The sequence below is a fragment of the Phaethon lepturus genome, unplaced genomic scaffold (genome assembly GCF_000687285.1).
Source record: "Phaethon lepturus isolate BGI_N335 unplaced genomic scaffold, ASM68728v1 scaffold27645, whole genome shotgun sequence".
Taxonomy (NCBI): domain Eukaryota; kingdom Metazoa; phylum Chordata; class Aves; order Phaethontiformes; family Phaethontidae; genus Phaethon; species Phaethon lepturus.
The window spans coordinates 8,994-24,303 of NW_010541633.1; the positions used below are offsets into that span (position 1 = coordinate 8,994).

At 44.1% G+C, this 15,310-nt stretch overlaps 1 protein-coding gene across 1 annotated transcript; it reads right to left on the reverse strand.

Moving 5' to 3' along the window:
* Positions 1–12,551: 12,551 nt before the first annotated feature.
* HTR1E (5-hydroxytryptamine (serotonin) receptor 1E, G protein-coupled) lies at positions 12,552–13,646 on the reverse strand. The gene has a single exon (XM_010287795.1). The coding sequence runs from the start codon at positions 13,644–13,646 to the stop codon at positions 12,552–12,554; it is 1,095 nt and encodes a 364-aa protein (XP_010286097.1).
* Between the last annotated feature and the right edge of the window lie 1,664 nt (positions 13,647–15,310).

Below are 15,310 nucleotides of genomic sequence, written 5' to 3' on the forward strand. Positions count from 1 at the left end.
TCAGTATACGTCTAAATTTGGATGTCTTCATCTGCAGCCAGATCTTGTCCTATCTGTCTCTGTTCCAGACACTCCCTGCTATCCCTCTTGTGCTCCCAATCTCAGCCTCATTATGCTGGGGATATGATGCAGCCTTGATCATTTGGGATTTCAATTTGTTTTGCATCTGCTGACAGAGAACAACTGAGTTCTATGGTCTTTCCTTTTTAAGCAGAGGATTATGTGAAATAATCAGAACTTTCATTTTTGTCTTTAGAAAGCAAAGTGTTCATGAATTTGGCACAAAAAAGCTTTGGATCATTGGAATTTCTATACCCCACAAAGCCAAGTACTACATTTCCTGTCTAGCAAGAAAATGACCTCCATATAAGACATAATGTAGCAATTACGTTGGCAGGAATTATTAGAAAAGTAAGTGACAAAGCTGCCTTAGAGCCAATGAGAGGTCTTATAGCTTGGAAACTTTTGATTTTTGTTTTTTAATTAATGTGTCTGCTTAAGATGCTCACTTCTCCATCATCTTACATAAAATGGTAGATAGGTAAAAAAGATCATGAAATCATGAGTTACCAGGAAGAATGAAAAGACTGACTTTGAAGAAATGTGTACCTAATACACCTGATGTGCGGTGAAAACGTGTGTATTAAGTTGCTTAAAAGCCAGAAAACTACCATTGGAAAGTATTCTGTGTAAAGTAACTGGGAAGGTTAGAGCATGGAGGCAGTTCATCAATGTAGGTGAAGGCCTATAGGAACAGATTCAAATCTGGAGGAACTCTGGCTGTTTCCTTCTACTTAGCTCAAAATGCCCTTAAAAAATATTGTTTCTCTGCTGCTTTCAATGAACATTTTAGATGAGATTTGCTTGATTTTTAGGCTTGTGCATGTTAATTTTTGATGATGTTTTGGCAAATTATACATCTAACAAATGATGTTCGAAGCCTGTTTGTGAAATAAACCCTCCTAATAAACAGGACTTAATAGTTAACTTAATAAACAGTAGCTTTCCTTTTTCAGCCCAAACTCCCTCTGGGGTACTGTGGCTCTGGCAGACGCACTTGTTCGCACTACAAAGCAAGCTGCGTGTTTAGGAGTGTTTCCGAAGGTGACCATCTCATGGCCATCCTGAGAAATGGACGTTTTCAGCTGCGGGTGCCAGGGCCTGCAGCCACTGCCTTCCTGCTGCCTGCGCTGCCTTCCTGCTGCCTGCGCTGCCTTCCCGCTGCCTGCCCTGGTGCGGGACAGTGACATCCACGACACCGACGTGCTCCTGGGGCTGGTGGCTGTGCTTTTGAACCCAGTGGGCTGTGCCTGGTGGGGCCGGTCGCTGGCCGTGTCTTCGAATCAAACTCTTCAGCAATGTTATAAAAAAAATAGGTTCTGTTCGGTTGCAAGGGGTAAAACAAAGTCAAACTCGGTATAGGTGAAAGTGCTGTTTCTCTAGCTTATAGCAGATGAGAGAGCAGGATGCAGAGCCCTGCATCCAGCTTCCTTGGGGTCCCCGGCCCCGTGGCAGAGTCCATTGCAGCTGGATGAAAGAGGAACAGGCTTTGGCAGGAGGTTCACTTCCACACCTCTGTTTTCCCCGCAACTTATCATCTCCAGTCTGCAATCCCACTCCTGTGCAGAGGAAGACAATACTCGACAACTGTGAATTAAACCCGGACTTGGTCTGCGTCAGTGTTCAAGGTGAGCGGAGCGTCCCTGACAAGTGCCGTGGGGGTGGCGGTGGAGCACGTGTCTGCTCTGTGACAGCCTAATATCGGGGCTGGGGCCGGGGCCGGGCAGCCCACCCCTGCGTCCTGCACCAGGGGTCTGCGTGGGGGTGTGAAATTACGTCCGCCTCCAGCTGCTGGCCTGGCACGGAGGCAAGGCTTCTTACTAGAAAAGTATGCCTTTTAGCTCAGATGGCAGCAGCCTGTGGTTTTCATGCTGCTGATGGTAGTTCTGTCCCTAATGGTGCACGTATATATGTAAAAGCATAATGTCCCTTGTCACTTGAAGCACCTGTCACTTCTTCAGCTTGCTTAGCTTTTTCCCTGCCATTCCAATGACAGAAGTGTTGATCTGAGAGTACCACAAAGTGCAGAGTGCTCTTGCAGAGATACAGAATTGCTGAGAAATACAGGGAGGACCTGTAGGGAGCAAATCAGGAGGGCAAATCACCCCTCATTCTGGGTATGTTCTACTTCTGCTAGCGTTTCATGTCCTGCTGCTCATGTTTTCTGTGGCTTTTGATTAAGTGGTTGAGGAATGCACATGCCATGTGCTACTGCTGAAGTCAAAGTGACCCACTGGCTCTAAGGTAATAGTTCACAGCAAAATATTAGTCCAACAGGGTAAGGGGGGAATGTGCGAAAGAAGGAGGAAATAGAGAGATGGATCAAGACAAGATCTCTCACCTAAAATAATCAGCATTCAGACATCATTAGTTATCATAACTCTGAAAGGTAGATTGGAAGTCAAGTTTTCAAGCAACCTTCAAAAGTATCTCCAAATTTTGTGCATCAAGAGACTGATTCAAAGGCAGTTGAAGACAGTACCAAGTCTACCACCTACTTGTGTGACTTACTTTGGATCCAGTTACCAAAATTTTATGGGTGTGAATATATAAAAAATTAACATGACGAGCAGATCACCACGCTCCAGAACTTCTCAAAACTTTGTCCTCTCAAAACATTCCTCCTTTAGAAGATATCCTACAGGCTGTTTCTTCAATATAGAAATAACTCTAATCTCCAAGGGGAGTGCAATTGGCCCAGAGGACCTCCATCTTTTGTGTGCTGTTAGTCATTACCATTGACTTGGGGTGACTGCGCTGGCTCTATCAGGATCCATCGGTAATGACTGATTTTCCAAAAAGGGAGAAGGAGCAAACAGGGATGTGGAAGGAGTCAATTAGCCAGGAGAGCCAGTGGGAGCTGCCTAGTGCTCTCTGTGCCCCATGAACTATTTCATATACCTTTACATGCCTGACTGCTGCTGAGTGCCACAGCTGCTCTTGGTAGTTGCCACATGGCACATTTAAGGGCAAGCTAAGCTACCGGCTGTGACCAAAAGTCCCTTAATCCATACTTGTGCCCTCCCAGAGGTGGACAGCAGCAAGGCCACTGGTCTGTGGCTGCTTCAGTTTGCAGTTCCCCAGACAGAGAGCAAAAAGGGCATTTGGTCCCTTGCACTGCATTTCCTTGGCTGCTCAAGCTGTGCGCTGAGCTGAGAAGTTGCTGCCACCAACACAGGACCTTTAATGACTGGCAAGGCCTTGGCAATGGCTGCTGTTGTGAACATCGGTGGCCGCTGTGCGAGGTGGCAGGAAGCCCAGCTGTGGTGCTCGGGGCTAATGGTGGCACTGCGTGGTGGGTGTTATCAGCCCCTCCTTTGGTTTTGTCAACACGATGTCTTGGTGGTGAGCACGGGCTGCTGTGCCGTGGTTTTCTGTGTGTGGGCTAGGTTTGGTCTCGGTAATGTGTGCGCACCGCTGGTACCTCTGTTAGCCTGAAGAGCGCGTGCGGTGTCTGTATGAGAGAAGTGGCTTGTTCCCAGCCAGGCCCGGCGGATGTGGAGGACAGACAATGCTCTCTTCTGCTGTGGGTTTGACTCTCCTGCTTGGTAGTGTTTTGGTCTGTGGAAAATCAGGACTTGTTAGTCTGCTTTAGGGAATGGGGAGGTTTAGAAGCGGTCCCCAGTGTGACTGGTTTACCGCCTGAGCTGGTCTGCTGCTGCCCACGGGGTACGTGCCGCCCTGCAGGACGAAGAAGAGTTTGGTGGCAAAAAAGCAGGTCAACTGAGCAAAGCAAAAGCACCCCTGTGGCATGAGCCGGGTTCTTTCTGTGTTAGCTGGGGGACGGCTGGCCAAGATGTTGTGGCTGGAGCTTTTGCACGGGCCGATGCGTGTGTACAACCCCGCGAGGAGCGACAGCCAGCCCTTGCTGTTGCCCGCCTTGCTGTAACTTGCCACACGGGCTGGATTAACGTAGCAGGGATGTGGCAGCATGGGCTCTGCCCAGGTAGGTCTGCTCTCCCGGGGGTTTCTCCCTCCAGCGTGGAGCGGGTCTGGTGTGCCAGACCACACTGCAGAGTGAGGGACAGCAGCTGCTTTGGGGCCATGCCTCGCCGAGAGGTGCCCAGGGCACGACGCGGGTGCGGGCGGCTCGTTCGCCATTTTGTTGCCTGTCTGGACGCCGGTCCCGCTCCGTCACCCACACGCCGGTGCGGTGGGGTCGGGGGACGCAGCGCCGGCCGCTTGCTCAGCGCACAGCCCAGGGGAGCAGCGGTCCCGTCCTTCACCCCTCCCGCTTGTGTTTTGGTCAGAGGTGCCCCGAGTCCCCAGGGCGAGGGTGGAAGCGGCAGTTTGGCCGGGCTCCGAGGAAGGCTTGCGGCAGCGGTGGCACCGTGTCCCCACTGCGCGGGGGAGGACAAGGCACGGCCTCCGCCAGCCATGAAGCCCTGGGTCTCAATCCCCTCCTGGCCTATAGGCTCTGCAGGCATGGCGGGAGGGGGTACAACCATCTTAATTAAACCCACAGATAACCTGCTTTTCAGCAAGGAGCAAAACTGTTGTAGTGAAAAATTAAAGGATTATGATCTGTGACTTGTGTGCATATGCAAGCATCGGACCAAGACAACCACGCTTAATTTTGCAATCTTAGATTAACTTTTGCGACCACATTGGATTAATTTTTTCTTTCTGCCTGCTTCAGAATGACCGTCCAGTCATAATACAAAAATGTTCTCCTGAAATAGCAAAAATAAGAGGTATTTTCTTGTTAAATTTAAAAAGTGGTTATTTTTATTTCTCATATTCAGACTTAGCAATACAAGAATGAGGAATTGCACTGGAATATGTATGAATAAAAATAAAGCTCTAGCTGATAGGCTTGATTTTAGTGATCAGTTTCTCCAATTTAAAAACTCTCAAGCTGGAGGTGTTAGCCTGATTTTTTATTTATTGGAGAAATAAGCTTGTTGAGGCTTATCCCAGCAGTCTAGCAGCTTGTTAGGCTGTTCCTCCTATAAAGAACTGGGATATTATTTCTAGTGGCATCATAGGAGTGGAATTCATTTCTACGGAGCTTTCTATTCCCCTGAAAAGTTTGCTGTATAAAGCTTTGGAGAGAAACAACTTTTTTGTTGTAAAATCCACAGGAAGGTCACTCTGCTCGTTGCAGGTAGTTCAGGCATGCATGTGAGATTTCACATTTTGCTTCTTAGTGCTCCTTTAAAATTAATAGCCAGAAGCTGAGTCATTTCAAATTACGTGCAAAACAACACTTTACAAAGGAATAGGAATTCCATCCTCCCTCTTCCCAGAAGTTACGTTTCTTTTCTTAAATGACAAAACATGTGTCTTTTATAAAGCGTGGTTGAAAAGAGACAGTGCTTTGATGCCTCACCTCATAGAAACATGTCCATTGGCAGTCATGTGGCGTATGAAATGAGTATCGGAGACATGGTGTTTTAGAAGATTTGAGTACCCCAATGACATGGGATCTTGCACCAGACAGAAATGAGGGTGAGAATTTGTCATGCAGGAAATTAATCCACGAAAAGTTCAGAGAGCTGATCTATATGCTAATGTATTTTAAGAATGCAGCACAAGCAATTGGAAGAGGGTGAAATATGGGGGGTGGTGGGAGGAGTGAGTGGTGTGGGGGGGGCATTTCTAACACTGCTTATTGCATCTGGGAGCCATACTAGCTGCGGCTTTAGTTTCCACTGAGAGAAGCCCCATGAGAGAGGAGAAGAGAGAGAATTATTAAAAAACTATCTTAAAAAATCGTGACACATTTCGGCATCGTGGTGTGTTACGCAGCATCATTCATTTGGAAGAATCTTGATGCACATTAGAAACCTGTTTTGTAGTAAAACTGCAATAAAACAGTAGCAGAGGCTGTGCGGAGCAGTGGCACGGAACTGAGCCGGCAACCTGATCTCCTAAAATCAAGAGCAGAGTGATGCTTAGGTGGTGTGTATCAACACAGCACAAGGTAGCCTTGCTTCTTGCTACAGGTTACTAGATGCCACTGTGGTGCAGAGGAAAGCTGCGAAGGAAAGGAAGGAGAGACAAGAAACAGAGGGAAAAATTAATGAACAGGAGCTACAGGCCAGGAAATAGTGACATGAGGAGGAGAGAAAAGTGATTAAGAAGGAAAAAAGTTGAAACAAATTATTATTCCTTAGGTCTTTGAGCAGAGGTTCATATCATTTGCTAGTATATGGTTTTTTTCCCATAGCTTGCTCATAGTTACATCTTCTACTTACAGGAGCAACACTAAAAGTGTATCTTTAAAGGCTAATTCAGTACTCATAGAAATTATCAGAATTCTTCCCAGTCACAGTTACCAAGCAGTGATGGGCAGTGGAGTTGTGGTATGCTTGGGTGGGGACACATTAAACCATGAGAAATTTTGTAAATTGTTCTCCAGGGCTAATAGACATGGCAGGAGATAATTTCCAGTTTACATTAACTTGAATGTAGCAAATGGTTAATTTAGACCGAGTGGGAAGGAGTAATTTCATCATATAATATCATATATGTGCCATCACCTACATGTGAAAATCCCCTGGCAGTGGCAAGGGGAAAGGGAGCAATGTTGGCAATATTACATACATAGCGTAAAATAGAGAATGTTAAAGAATAACTTCACAGCTGATGAACCTGGAATTTATCCAAACTCAGATAATTTTTAAAAATTTTATTCTTGTTGGCCTGAAGAGAAAAACAAACAGCAATTACAAAGGGACTATGTGTTGTATGGGACTCTTAGGAAATACGATTTGTAAAATATTGGCTAGACCAGTAAAAGATATCACAATATTTACTGTGTCCACTTAAACAATAAAGCAATTTAAGATAATTCTTCATACAAATCTTTTGATTGTGCAAAAGGTGAACATAAACCAGCTTGTTTGTTATGGATATTTGCAGTGGTTAAATAATACACAGGCACAAGGACAATCTCTGCACTTGTGCTGGAAGCCTGTATTTCCCCTCAACACTGCAATGCTCTTTACTTTTTGATAACTGGGGTTGAAAACAGAAGAGGGGAAATAGAGTCCTTAGAAAAGATTCCCTTATTGTTTTAACATCTTGTCCCAAATAAAGCAGCTTTTTTGTTTGTTTTTTTGTTTTTTTGTTTGCTTGCTTGTTTGCGTGTTTGTTTTTGTTTGTTTGTTCCCTCCTGGTACATGCAAAGGACAGAGTCTGCTGGCTGTACAGAGAAATAAGAAGTGGCGACTATGAAAAACTGGACAGCTCAAGTACGTGGCAGTGAAATCTGAATAGTGACAGCCTTTCATGTAAACGTGGTGAAACAGGGACTTTGTTTTAAACCCTTTTGGAGAGTTCAATCCCATTATCTATCTCCATTCAGGAAGATCAACAAAATTAATCTTACATGCTGCGAACAGCTTGGTACATCATTGTGGTGGGGAACCCTCAACTTTAAAGGGATGTGGATAAGCCAAATCTAATTGGCTTAGGACATAAGCAGTTCTTAACGTGCTTTTGCTTTGCCTAGGGTGTGCTACGCACTGGAGAGAGATAGCTCACCCAGGGAGATGATGTGATCTATGTGCGAAAGATGGAGAAAAAGGACAGACCATACACACAGTAATTCCTCCACTGCCCATGTTGACTGTTTTTCTTTCAGGAGTCATGTCAGAAGTGGGTTTGAGAAGGAAAAAAACATCAGCTGCAAGGAACAGGAGAGATGTTGCACTGCATGGAGGTGGTGAAGACAAGGCTTGCAGAGAGGAAAGATGAGGTTGGCACAGGCAGAAGAGCAGGAGCTGAGTGCTACCTGAGTTACTCGTGCAGGTCCCTAAAAGTGAAGATACAGGTCCCTAAAATGGTAATGTGAGGGTACATTTTAATATGGTAGAAAGGGAACAACAAAGACAGGGTACAGAAGGAGGGTGACAAGATAAAAATAGCAGGTAAAATAGCATTTGAAGGGTATGTCTTTAGGGGAGGCCAGCTGGGTGATGGGTGCAGTCTTCAGGACTAGGGAGGTATGAACTCACTCCAAAGCCCTGGCTGCTTACATAGAGCAAAAAACTTCTGGATATGGCCTGGACACATGTGAGACAGAGTAAAACCTGACAGACTTGAACACCCACAGTCATGGGAATCCTGATAACAGTGCTGAGAAGGGGGAGAGAGTGGGGGCTCGCTCCAGTATGACCGCAATAAATATAGGGATTAGAGAGAGGCAAAACCCAAAAAGCAGGATGGTGAGTTGGGGGTGTAAAGACAGGAAGAAACAGCACTCTGAGAAAATATGTAGAAGTGATGAGAGAGGCTGAATAGGCAGGTCTGTATGAACCCCCTGCTGTAGGAAGTGAAGGAGAGGGGAGGAAAACACTTCCAAGAAGTATAGGAAGAAAGGTAGAAAGACAACTATACAAGGGGAGCATTAGGGAAAACAAGACTTTGAGGAAGAAAGATGTTTTAGAGAGGCTAAGGAAGATGGATGTAGACTGAAGGTCTTGGATACATCATTAAGAGTTTGCTGGGAAGAGCTTGCACTGCAGAGCATGGTGTGGCTAGGCCTGATCCAGGATACGTATGAATGGGGAGTTGCCATGGACAAGAAGTCAAAGTTTAGGAAATGTCTCCAAATCCTTTGTAAAATCAGCAAGTGCTTAACACAGAAAAAAAAAATGAAGTTGCCAGCCAATGGTGCCAAACTAGCAAAAGTTTTTATTTCCATGAGACCACAGGAAATTTCTGATCAAGTTAAATTGTTTCAAGTAAACAATCCTTTAAGTTGATCCTGACTTTGAGTCTGAGCATGGGGAAAACGTACAGGACATCTTCATCAATCTAGTGGCATTTGTTGGAAAACATAGCTCTGTGTTTAGCTAATGACTTAATTAGAAAAGCAGTAGTCAGCTGGCAGTGAATGGTGAGTTTTTAGTTAACAGGGAAGCATGAAAATGAGCCATCCATCTGTTCCTTCCTGTTAATTACCTCTAAATATTAAAATTGAATACAGTCTTCAACCTGATTGGTAGTTCGAGTGGTAATAGTGGAGATAAGATACTAAAAGAAAGACGTTAGTAGAGATGAAGATGATGCAGTGCAGAGCATACCTGTCTCTGAAACATTTCTACCTATGTACAACAGCTGCTGTGGTGGTCATGTTTACGATTTCTGGTCCTTCAGCCATACTTCTGGCTTTAAACGAGCGACAGAGTTAACTGAGCCATTACTTTTGCATGAGAAACGTGACTGCACACTGCATGCCAGAAGCAGCATGTAGCTGTGGCGCTGGTCCCACTTTGAGGGTTGTTAGTGGCGGTTGGACTCTGCCTCCAGAGATCCCTTCCAACCTAAATTATTCTGTGTGCCCTTAAGAGCAGCAGTCAGAGTTGGCAGCCTGTCTCATTTTGTTGGTTTTCCCCTCTGAAACACCCTTCCCCAGCATTGTCACTCCCACCTCTTCCCTCCTCCCAGCGAAGACCCCTGTGCAACCCACCCTGTGGCTGAAGCCCCAGAGACAGCCCCAAAGAAGCTGGCTGGGGCAAAGCTTCTGCCTCATCTTAGCCGAGTGCCTCAGGGTGACTCAGGCTGTCTGCTGGGGCAGTCTGGCACATTTAATTTTCCCTTGCTGATCATTACTGTAGCTGGGCACCCTTGTAGCAGAGCAGCAAACTGCCCAAGGGACACGAAAACCTACTCTCTTCTAGCAACAATTGCCTGTGCACCCTGCGGCAGTCACTTGTTTGGGGAAATTATGCACAATCCTTGTACTTTATTAATCATTTCTATTGAGCTTGCTGAAAGAAAAAAATGAAATTATTCTGCAGCAGTTCTTACAAATGCTACTTTTTATTTTAACTCCCAGCTATTTTTTTTCCTAGTAGTATATGTACTCTGGGGAGCTGTTTTGGAATTTTTTATAGATAGGCGGGGTCAGGTCACTCTTCCCCAGCTTTAATCAACAGTTTCCACCTCCAACAAGCTGCAAAAAGGAAAAACCATAATGGAGAAAATGTTTTCAGTGACTAAGATTATTTTTTCCCCTCTTTTTAGATATTAATGTTAGCTAGTAGGGAACCTAAACGCAATTGGAAGAGGCAACTGTGACAGTAGCTTCAGAAGGGCAGCTGGAGATAAACCTCCTCAACTCAGGCATGGAAAACTTGGAGTCCTTAAAGCAGAATGCCACTGCATGTGTGTAAGCGGTAGGTCATACTTTTGTCACCTTCAAACTTGATTTACACTCAACTTGCGGCACTGCATCTTTCCAACTGAACGCTTTCTCTCAGAAATAAGGATGTCATTTCTCAGCTCCATCTGGAGTTTATTACTCACATGTTACTTACAGTTCCTTGACTCTTGATAAGAAAAATGATTGTCAGCTTGTAAATTTTCAAAACATTTTTCAGAGATGGCTTCCAGTGCTGTTACGAACACTTTTGCTACCTCTAATATTTGTTTTGATGGATTTGGAGCTGCCATGCTATAGTTCACTGTTATTGCATGTCAGGTTGATGTATATGGTATTTTCTATATGGTATATCAGTATAATTCAAAAAGAATTTGTCCAGAAAAATGGGAAGAAAACTATCATGCAAGGTAAGTAATCAATATTTAAACAGTGTTTAGGAGTGGCTAATGGACAATACCAGATTCTCAGCTTTGATTTTGCCCCTTCCCAGCCTGATTTCTACAATAGCTGAACCAGGACATTTTAACTTTCATAAGCACTGAAGACAGGATATGAAGGACTCTTTGACTGTCTCTCAAGACAAGGGAAGTAACTCTGTGAAGGACTCCCAGAACAAGAAATTCCATTAAAGGACATGATTATAGGTTAAGCTGACAAGAATGACATTGCAAATTGTGAGATAACGATAAGGCAGATGTGCAGACTGCTATTTAAAAAAAAAAATTTTCCCTATTTTTTTTTCTTCTGTTCAAACAGAAAATAATTTGGTTTTAGGTGATGTTTCTGAATTTCTGTATATGGTTGGCCTGCTGAGAAGTTAGCCAGTTGTTTAAGTCTGTGGGGTAAGATCAACTGATCCATGGGGTTGTGCACCGCAAGGTCCCGGTGAAGGGTGGCACAAGTGAATAATGCCACCCCAGAACTGGACAAGGCACAAGGCCTGAGCCCTGAAGAAATATGGCCAAGAAGGCCAACAGTGTCCTGGCCTGTATCAGAAATAGTGTGTCCAGCAGGAGTAGGGAAGTGATCGTGCCCCTGTACTCGGCACTGATGAGGCCGCATCTCGAATACTGTGTTCAGTTTTGGGTCCCTCACTACAAGAAGGATGTTGAGGTGCTGGAGCGTGTCCAGAGAAGGGCAACGAAGCTGGTGAGGGGTCTGGAGCACAAGTCTTATGAGGAGTGGCTGAGGGAACTGGGGTTGTTCAGTCTGGAGAAGAGGAGGCTGAGGGGAGACCTTATCGCTCTCTACAACTACCCGAAAGGGGGTTGTGGTGAGGTGGGTGTTGGTCTCTTCTCCCAAGTAACTAGTGATAGGATGAGAGGAAATGGCCTCAAGTTGCGCCAGGGGAGGTTTAGATTGGATATTAGGAAAAATTTCTTCACCAAGAGAGTGGTCAGGCATTGGAACAGGCTGCCCAGGGAGGTGGTGGAGTCACCATCTCTGGAAGTGTTCAAAAAACATGTGGATGTGGCACTTAGGGACACAGTTTAGGGGGCATGGTGGTGTTGGGTTAATGGTTGGACCTGATGATCTCGAAGGTTCTTTCCAACCTTAATGATTCTGTGATTCTGTGTAATATGGTTAGTGGTATTAAAAACATGACCAGTCAGATGTGCAGCTGGTCTTACAAGCGTGACGCTCTCTCGCTGCGTCCTCTCAATTGCCAAACAAACTGCACAGGTGTCTGTCCCATACCTTGGACATAAATCCAGAACCTTGCACAGAAAGAGACACTTAAATAATTACTTTGGAGTACAAAATGGGATCCATTTTTAGATGGAATCAACTGAACTTTGCTTTCTGTTTTGGGGGTGTATTCCTGAAGAAAGGAATGGTTTATTCCGCCTTAAGTCCAAGCTGGAAATGGTGGTTATTTTCCTTCTAAATGACTGTTACAGTTTTGTCAGAATGCTGCAGTAAAGATTTACTTCGAACTGTCATGACCACGAAGTGTTTATTAATTTTTGAATACGTATTTATGGGGTTCAGTTTATAAGTCTTTATGTTACTACAGTGCATGATAATTTAGACATTTGATTCTTAAATGAAAAAGTATAAAAGTGAATATCACTGTATGCCTCGAATCATTGATTACACAAAATGTTTTAAAGATGAGTATCTAGTAGTTTTTTCTTTTGTTGTTTCATTGCTAAAAAATCTGTTCCTTTGTAGAATAAATTTATTTCAAACTTTTTACCATGATTAACACTAGGGGTAAAAAAAAGGCAGAACAAATTACAGGCTAAAGATAAGTCAAGCAAATACGCAAACACAAAAATCCCCTTTATCAAGGGAAGTGGTGAAAGAGTCAAATTATTTTCCTCATTCTTAAGGCCAGGAGTCACATCATCATCATCATCTCCCAGTACTTTTAAGTATGTTCTCGACACCTGATGAGCTTTCTAAAGGCCAGCTTGAAATCTTCATTAAAGCTAGTGTACAGCAAAGGGTTGATAAGGGAGTTGACATATCCAAGCCAGGTCAAGAAGTCTGCTACTTCTGGAGAGACAGTGCAAACGTGGAGGCCCACAAGCAACTCCTTGATGAAAAAGGGCAACCAGGACAAAATGAAAGCACCTAGAATCAGCCCCAGAATGCGAGCAGCTTTTCGTTCCCGCGTTGTGGAGATCTGCTGCCGGTCACCAGCCAGGTCCAGGTCATTCTCAAAAGGAGGAATCCTCACGGACGTATTGATTTTATCGAACTCCGTGGTTGGGTCAGATGTGGAGAAGTCTGAGACGCAGAACGTCTGTGTGAGCTTGCAGCTGGCAAAGGAGTTTTGGCTGTCGGTGCTCCTGTTGCTGAGGTGGCGGCTCGAACCCCGCTTTTGGTAAAGGCTCTTTGCAGCATGGTAAATTCTGTAGTACAGGATCAGGATCAAAGTCAAGGGGATGTAAAATGCCCCAAATGTGGAATAAATAGTGTAGATGACATGATCGTGCTGAATGCGACACTCACTGGGAATATTGACGCTGCGGTGATTTCTCCAAAACAAAGGGGGCATTGATATGAAAATGGAGATAGTCCACACTGTGACTATCATCAGCCCAGCCCTTTTTGCTGTTCTTTTCCTGGCATATTCGATAGCATCTGTGATTGCCCAGTACCTGTCCAGAGCAATGACACACAGATGAAGGATTGAACACGTGCAACAGGTCATGTCAACGCTAAGCCAGATCTCACAGATGAAGTATCCCAAAGTCCATTTATCTATCATTATGTAAGTGATGCTCAAGGGCATGACAAGAACAGCAACAAGGAGATCTGTCACAGCTAGTGAACATATTAAATAATTTGCCGGCTGGTGAAGCTTCTTGGTTGTGGAGATTGCTGCAATTACAGCAGAATTCAGCAGCATAGTCAAGGTTGTGATTGTGGCCAAGGTCAGGGTAATGAGCATCTTTTCAGTTACTGTTTTTGGCTTCGCAGCCACATTGGCTTCAGTGGTACAATTTGTGAAATTCATTTTCCCCTCCAGGATGCACAGTGGAAGAAGAAGTTGCTGCTTCAGGTAGCGAATACGTTCAGGAGTCACCCATTTGAAAGAGGAACAAAGATGCTCCAGGTGCAATTTTTTTTTTTATAATCCCATATTCAACAGAGCAGCAAAAAGCTTCCAGGTTTCCTCCTGTTCATTGTTTTCCTAGAAGATAAAACAGACATCTGTTAGTGAACCTAGAAAAATCCCACCTTTTGGCAAAAAGTCTTACGCTTCTAATATTACCGCCTCAAGTAAAAATTTTGGTCTGTTTTTCCTTCTATTCTCCTTCCTTTTGTTCCTCTTTTTCTCTGCATTCATAGTTCATTTCTTTTTCTTCTCTAAAGGGCACTTTGGGCCAGATTTCCTGCACCTTTGGTTTTGGAGATCTTACTTAAAGCGGGAAGTTGGACTAAGGGACCTCCAGAGGTCCCTTCCAACAAACATTTCTATCATCTCTGTGAATTATTGATACTGGGAGCTAGTCCTTTTCCTGCTTGTTAAATAGGCTCCAGCAGATGAAGGACTGAGGACATCTGCCTTTTCATTTTAATTGCTATATGAAAGGGATCAATTACTTCTATGTATCACCTTTGGAAAAAAGAAACAGAGCAGCCTACCTCAGCAAAGGCATGCCAGCATTTCACAGTTTTCTATTCTGCTTTTTCATATTCATGTCTGTATTAATATCTTGGAAATGGTACTTAAAAATTATTCAGGTTACCTTTAACATGCAGCTTTCAAACAATGTTTAAAGCTTTATGGCAAACGTTTAGTTTTACACAGCACATTAGTGTTGCTAGGAGCTTATATAGTTTTGTCTAATTATTCCTGACATTTCACATATCCCACTGTGTGTGTCTTTAGAGGATACAGACAAAAAGCTTTTGCCTTTGCTTTGAGATTTCTATCAAATAGTGCTCCCTGTCAGGCTCCCTGTGTAACTGTAAGGTACAAACAATAATTTTAAAAGAAAGGTTTGTTTCAGGAGTTCAGATGTCTTTTCCATACATCCCAAATGCTGACTGAAGCCAGAGTTAGCAGTCTGTGGGATGCAACTTGGGATACCCTCTGGGGCCTTGCTTACTCATTTGTAATTTATCTTGGCATAAAGGAGGTAGAAAACGGAAAGCCTGATTCCTTTTCCATTAAAATAAACAGAAGGATTCCTTCCCCTGGCTTCGCTTATCGAAGAGTAAGGAGTCTTCCAGGCTAGTTGTGCAGGCTCCCTCGATGGGCAGGGGAATGAGGTAGCAGCTGCCAGAAATACACTTGTCCCCTCTCAAGACAAGTCTTTAAGGCAGATGGTGTGAATCACATCCTGGAAATGCTGATCTTTCTCTATTTTGACTACAAGTGGCTCCTCCATTTAGAATGCAAGCCTGATTTTTAGATGGCTAAATTTGGCAGGTAAAACCCATTCTCACTGACACCAGTGGGACTTGGGTTAGGCTCTGAGAGAGAGTTTGCACATGCAAGCTAATGAGGAATTAAGAATTTGAATGGGGAATTACAAATTTAAAGTTAGTCAGCTGCTTCGTTCTGTGTACATATGCTCTTATTCAGAAATTGGAGTGCTGTCTTCTGAATGAGCTGAATGAGGAACAATCAAAAATAGAAACTTCAGGAAAAAAATTTTCTTTGCAGATAGG

Excerpts from the sequence above, each read along its gene's own strand:
- HTR1E (XM_010287795.1), bottom strand. The coding sequence starts at position 13,646 with ATGAATTTCACAAATTGTACCACTGAAGCCAATGTGGCTGCGAAGCCA.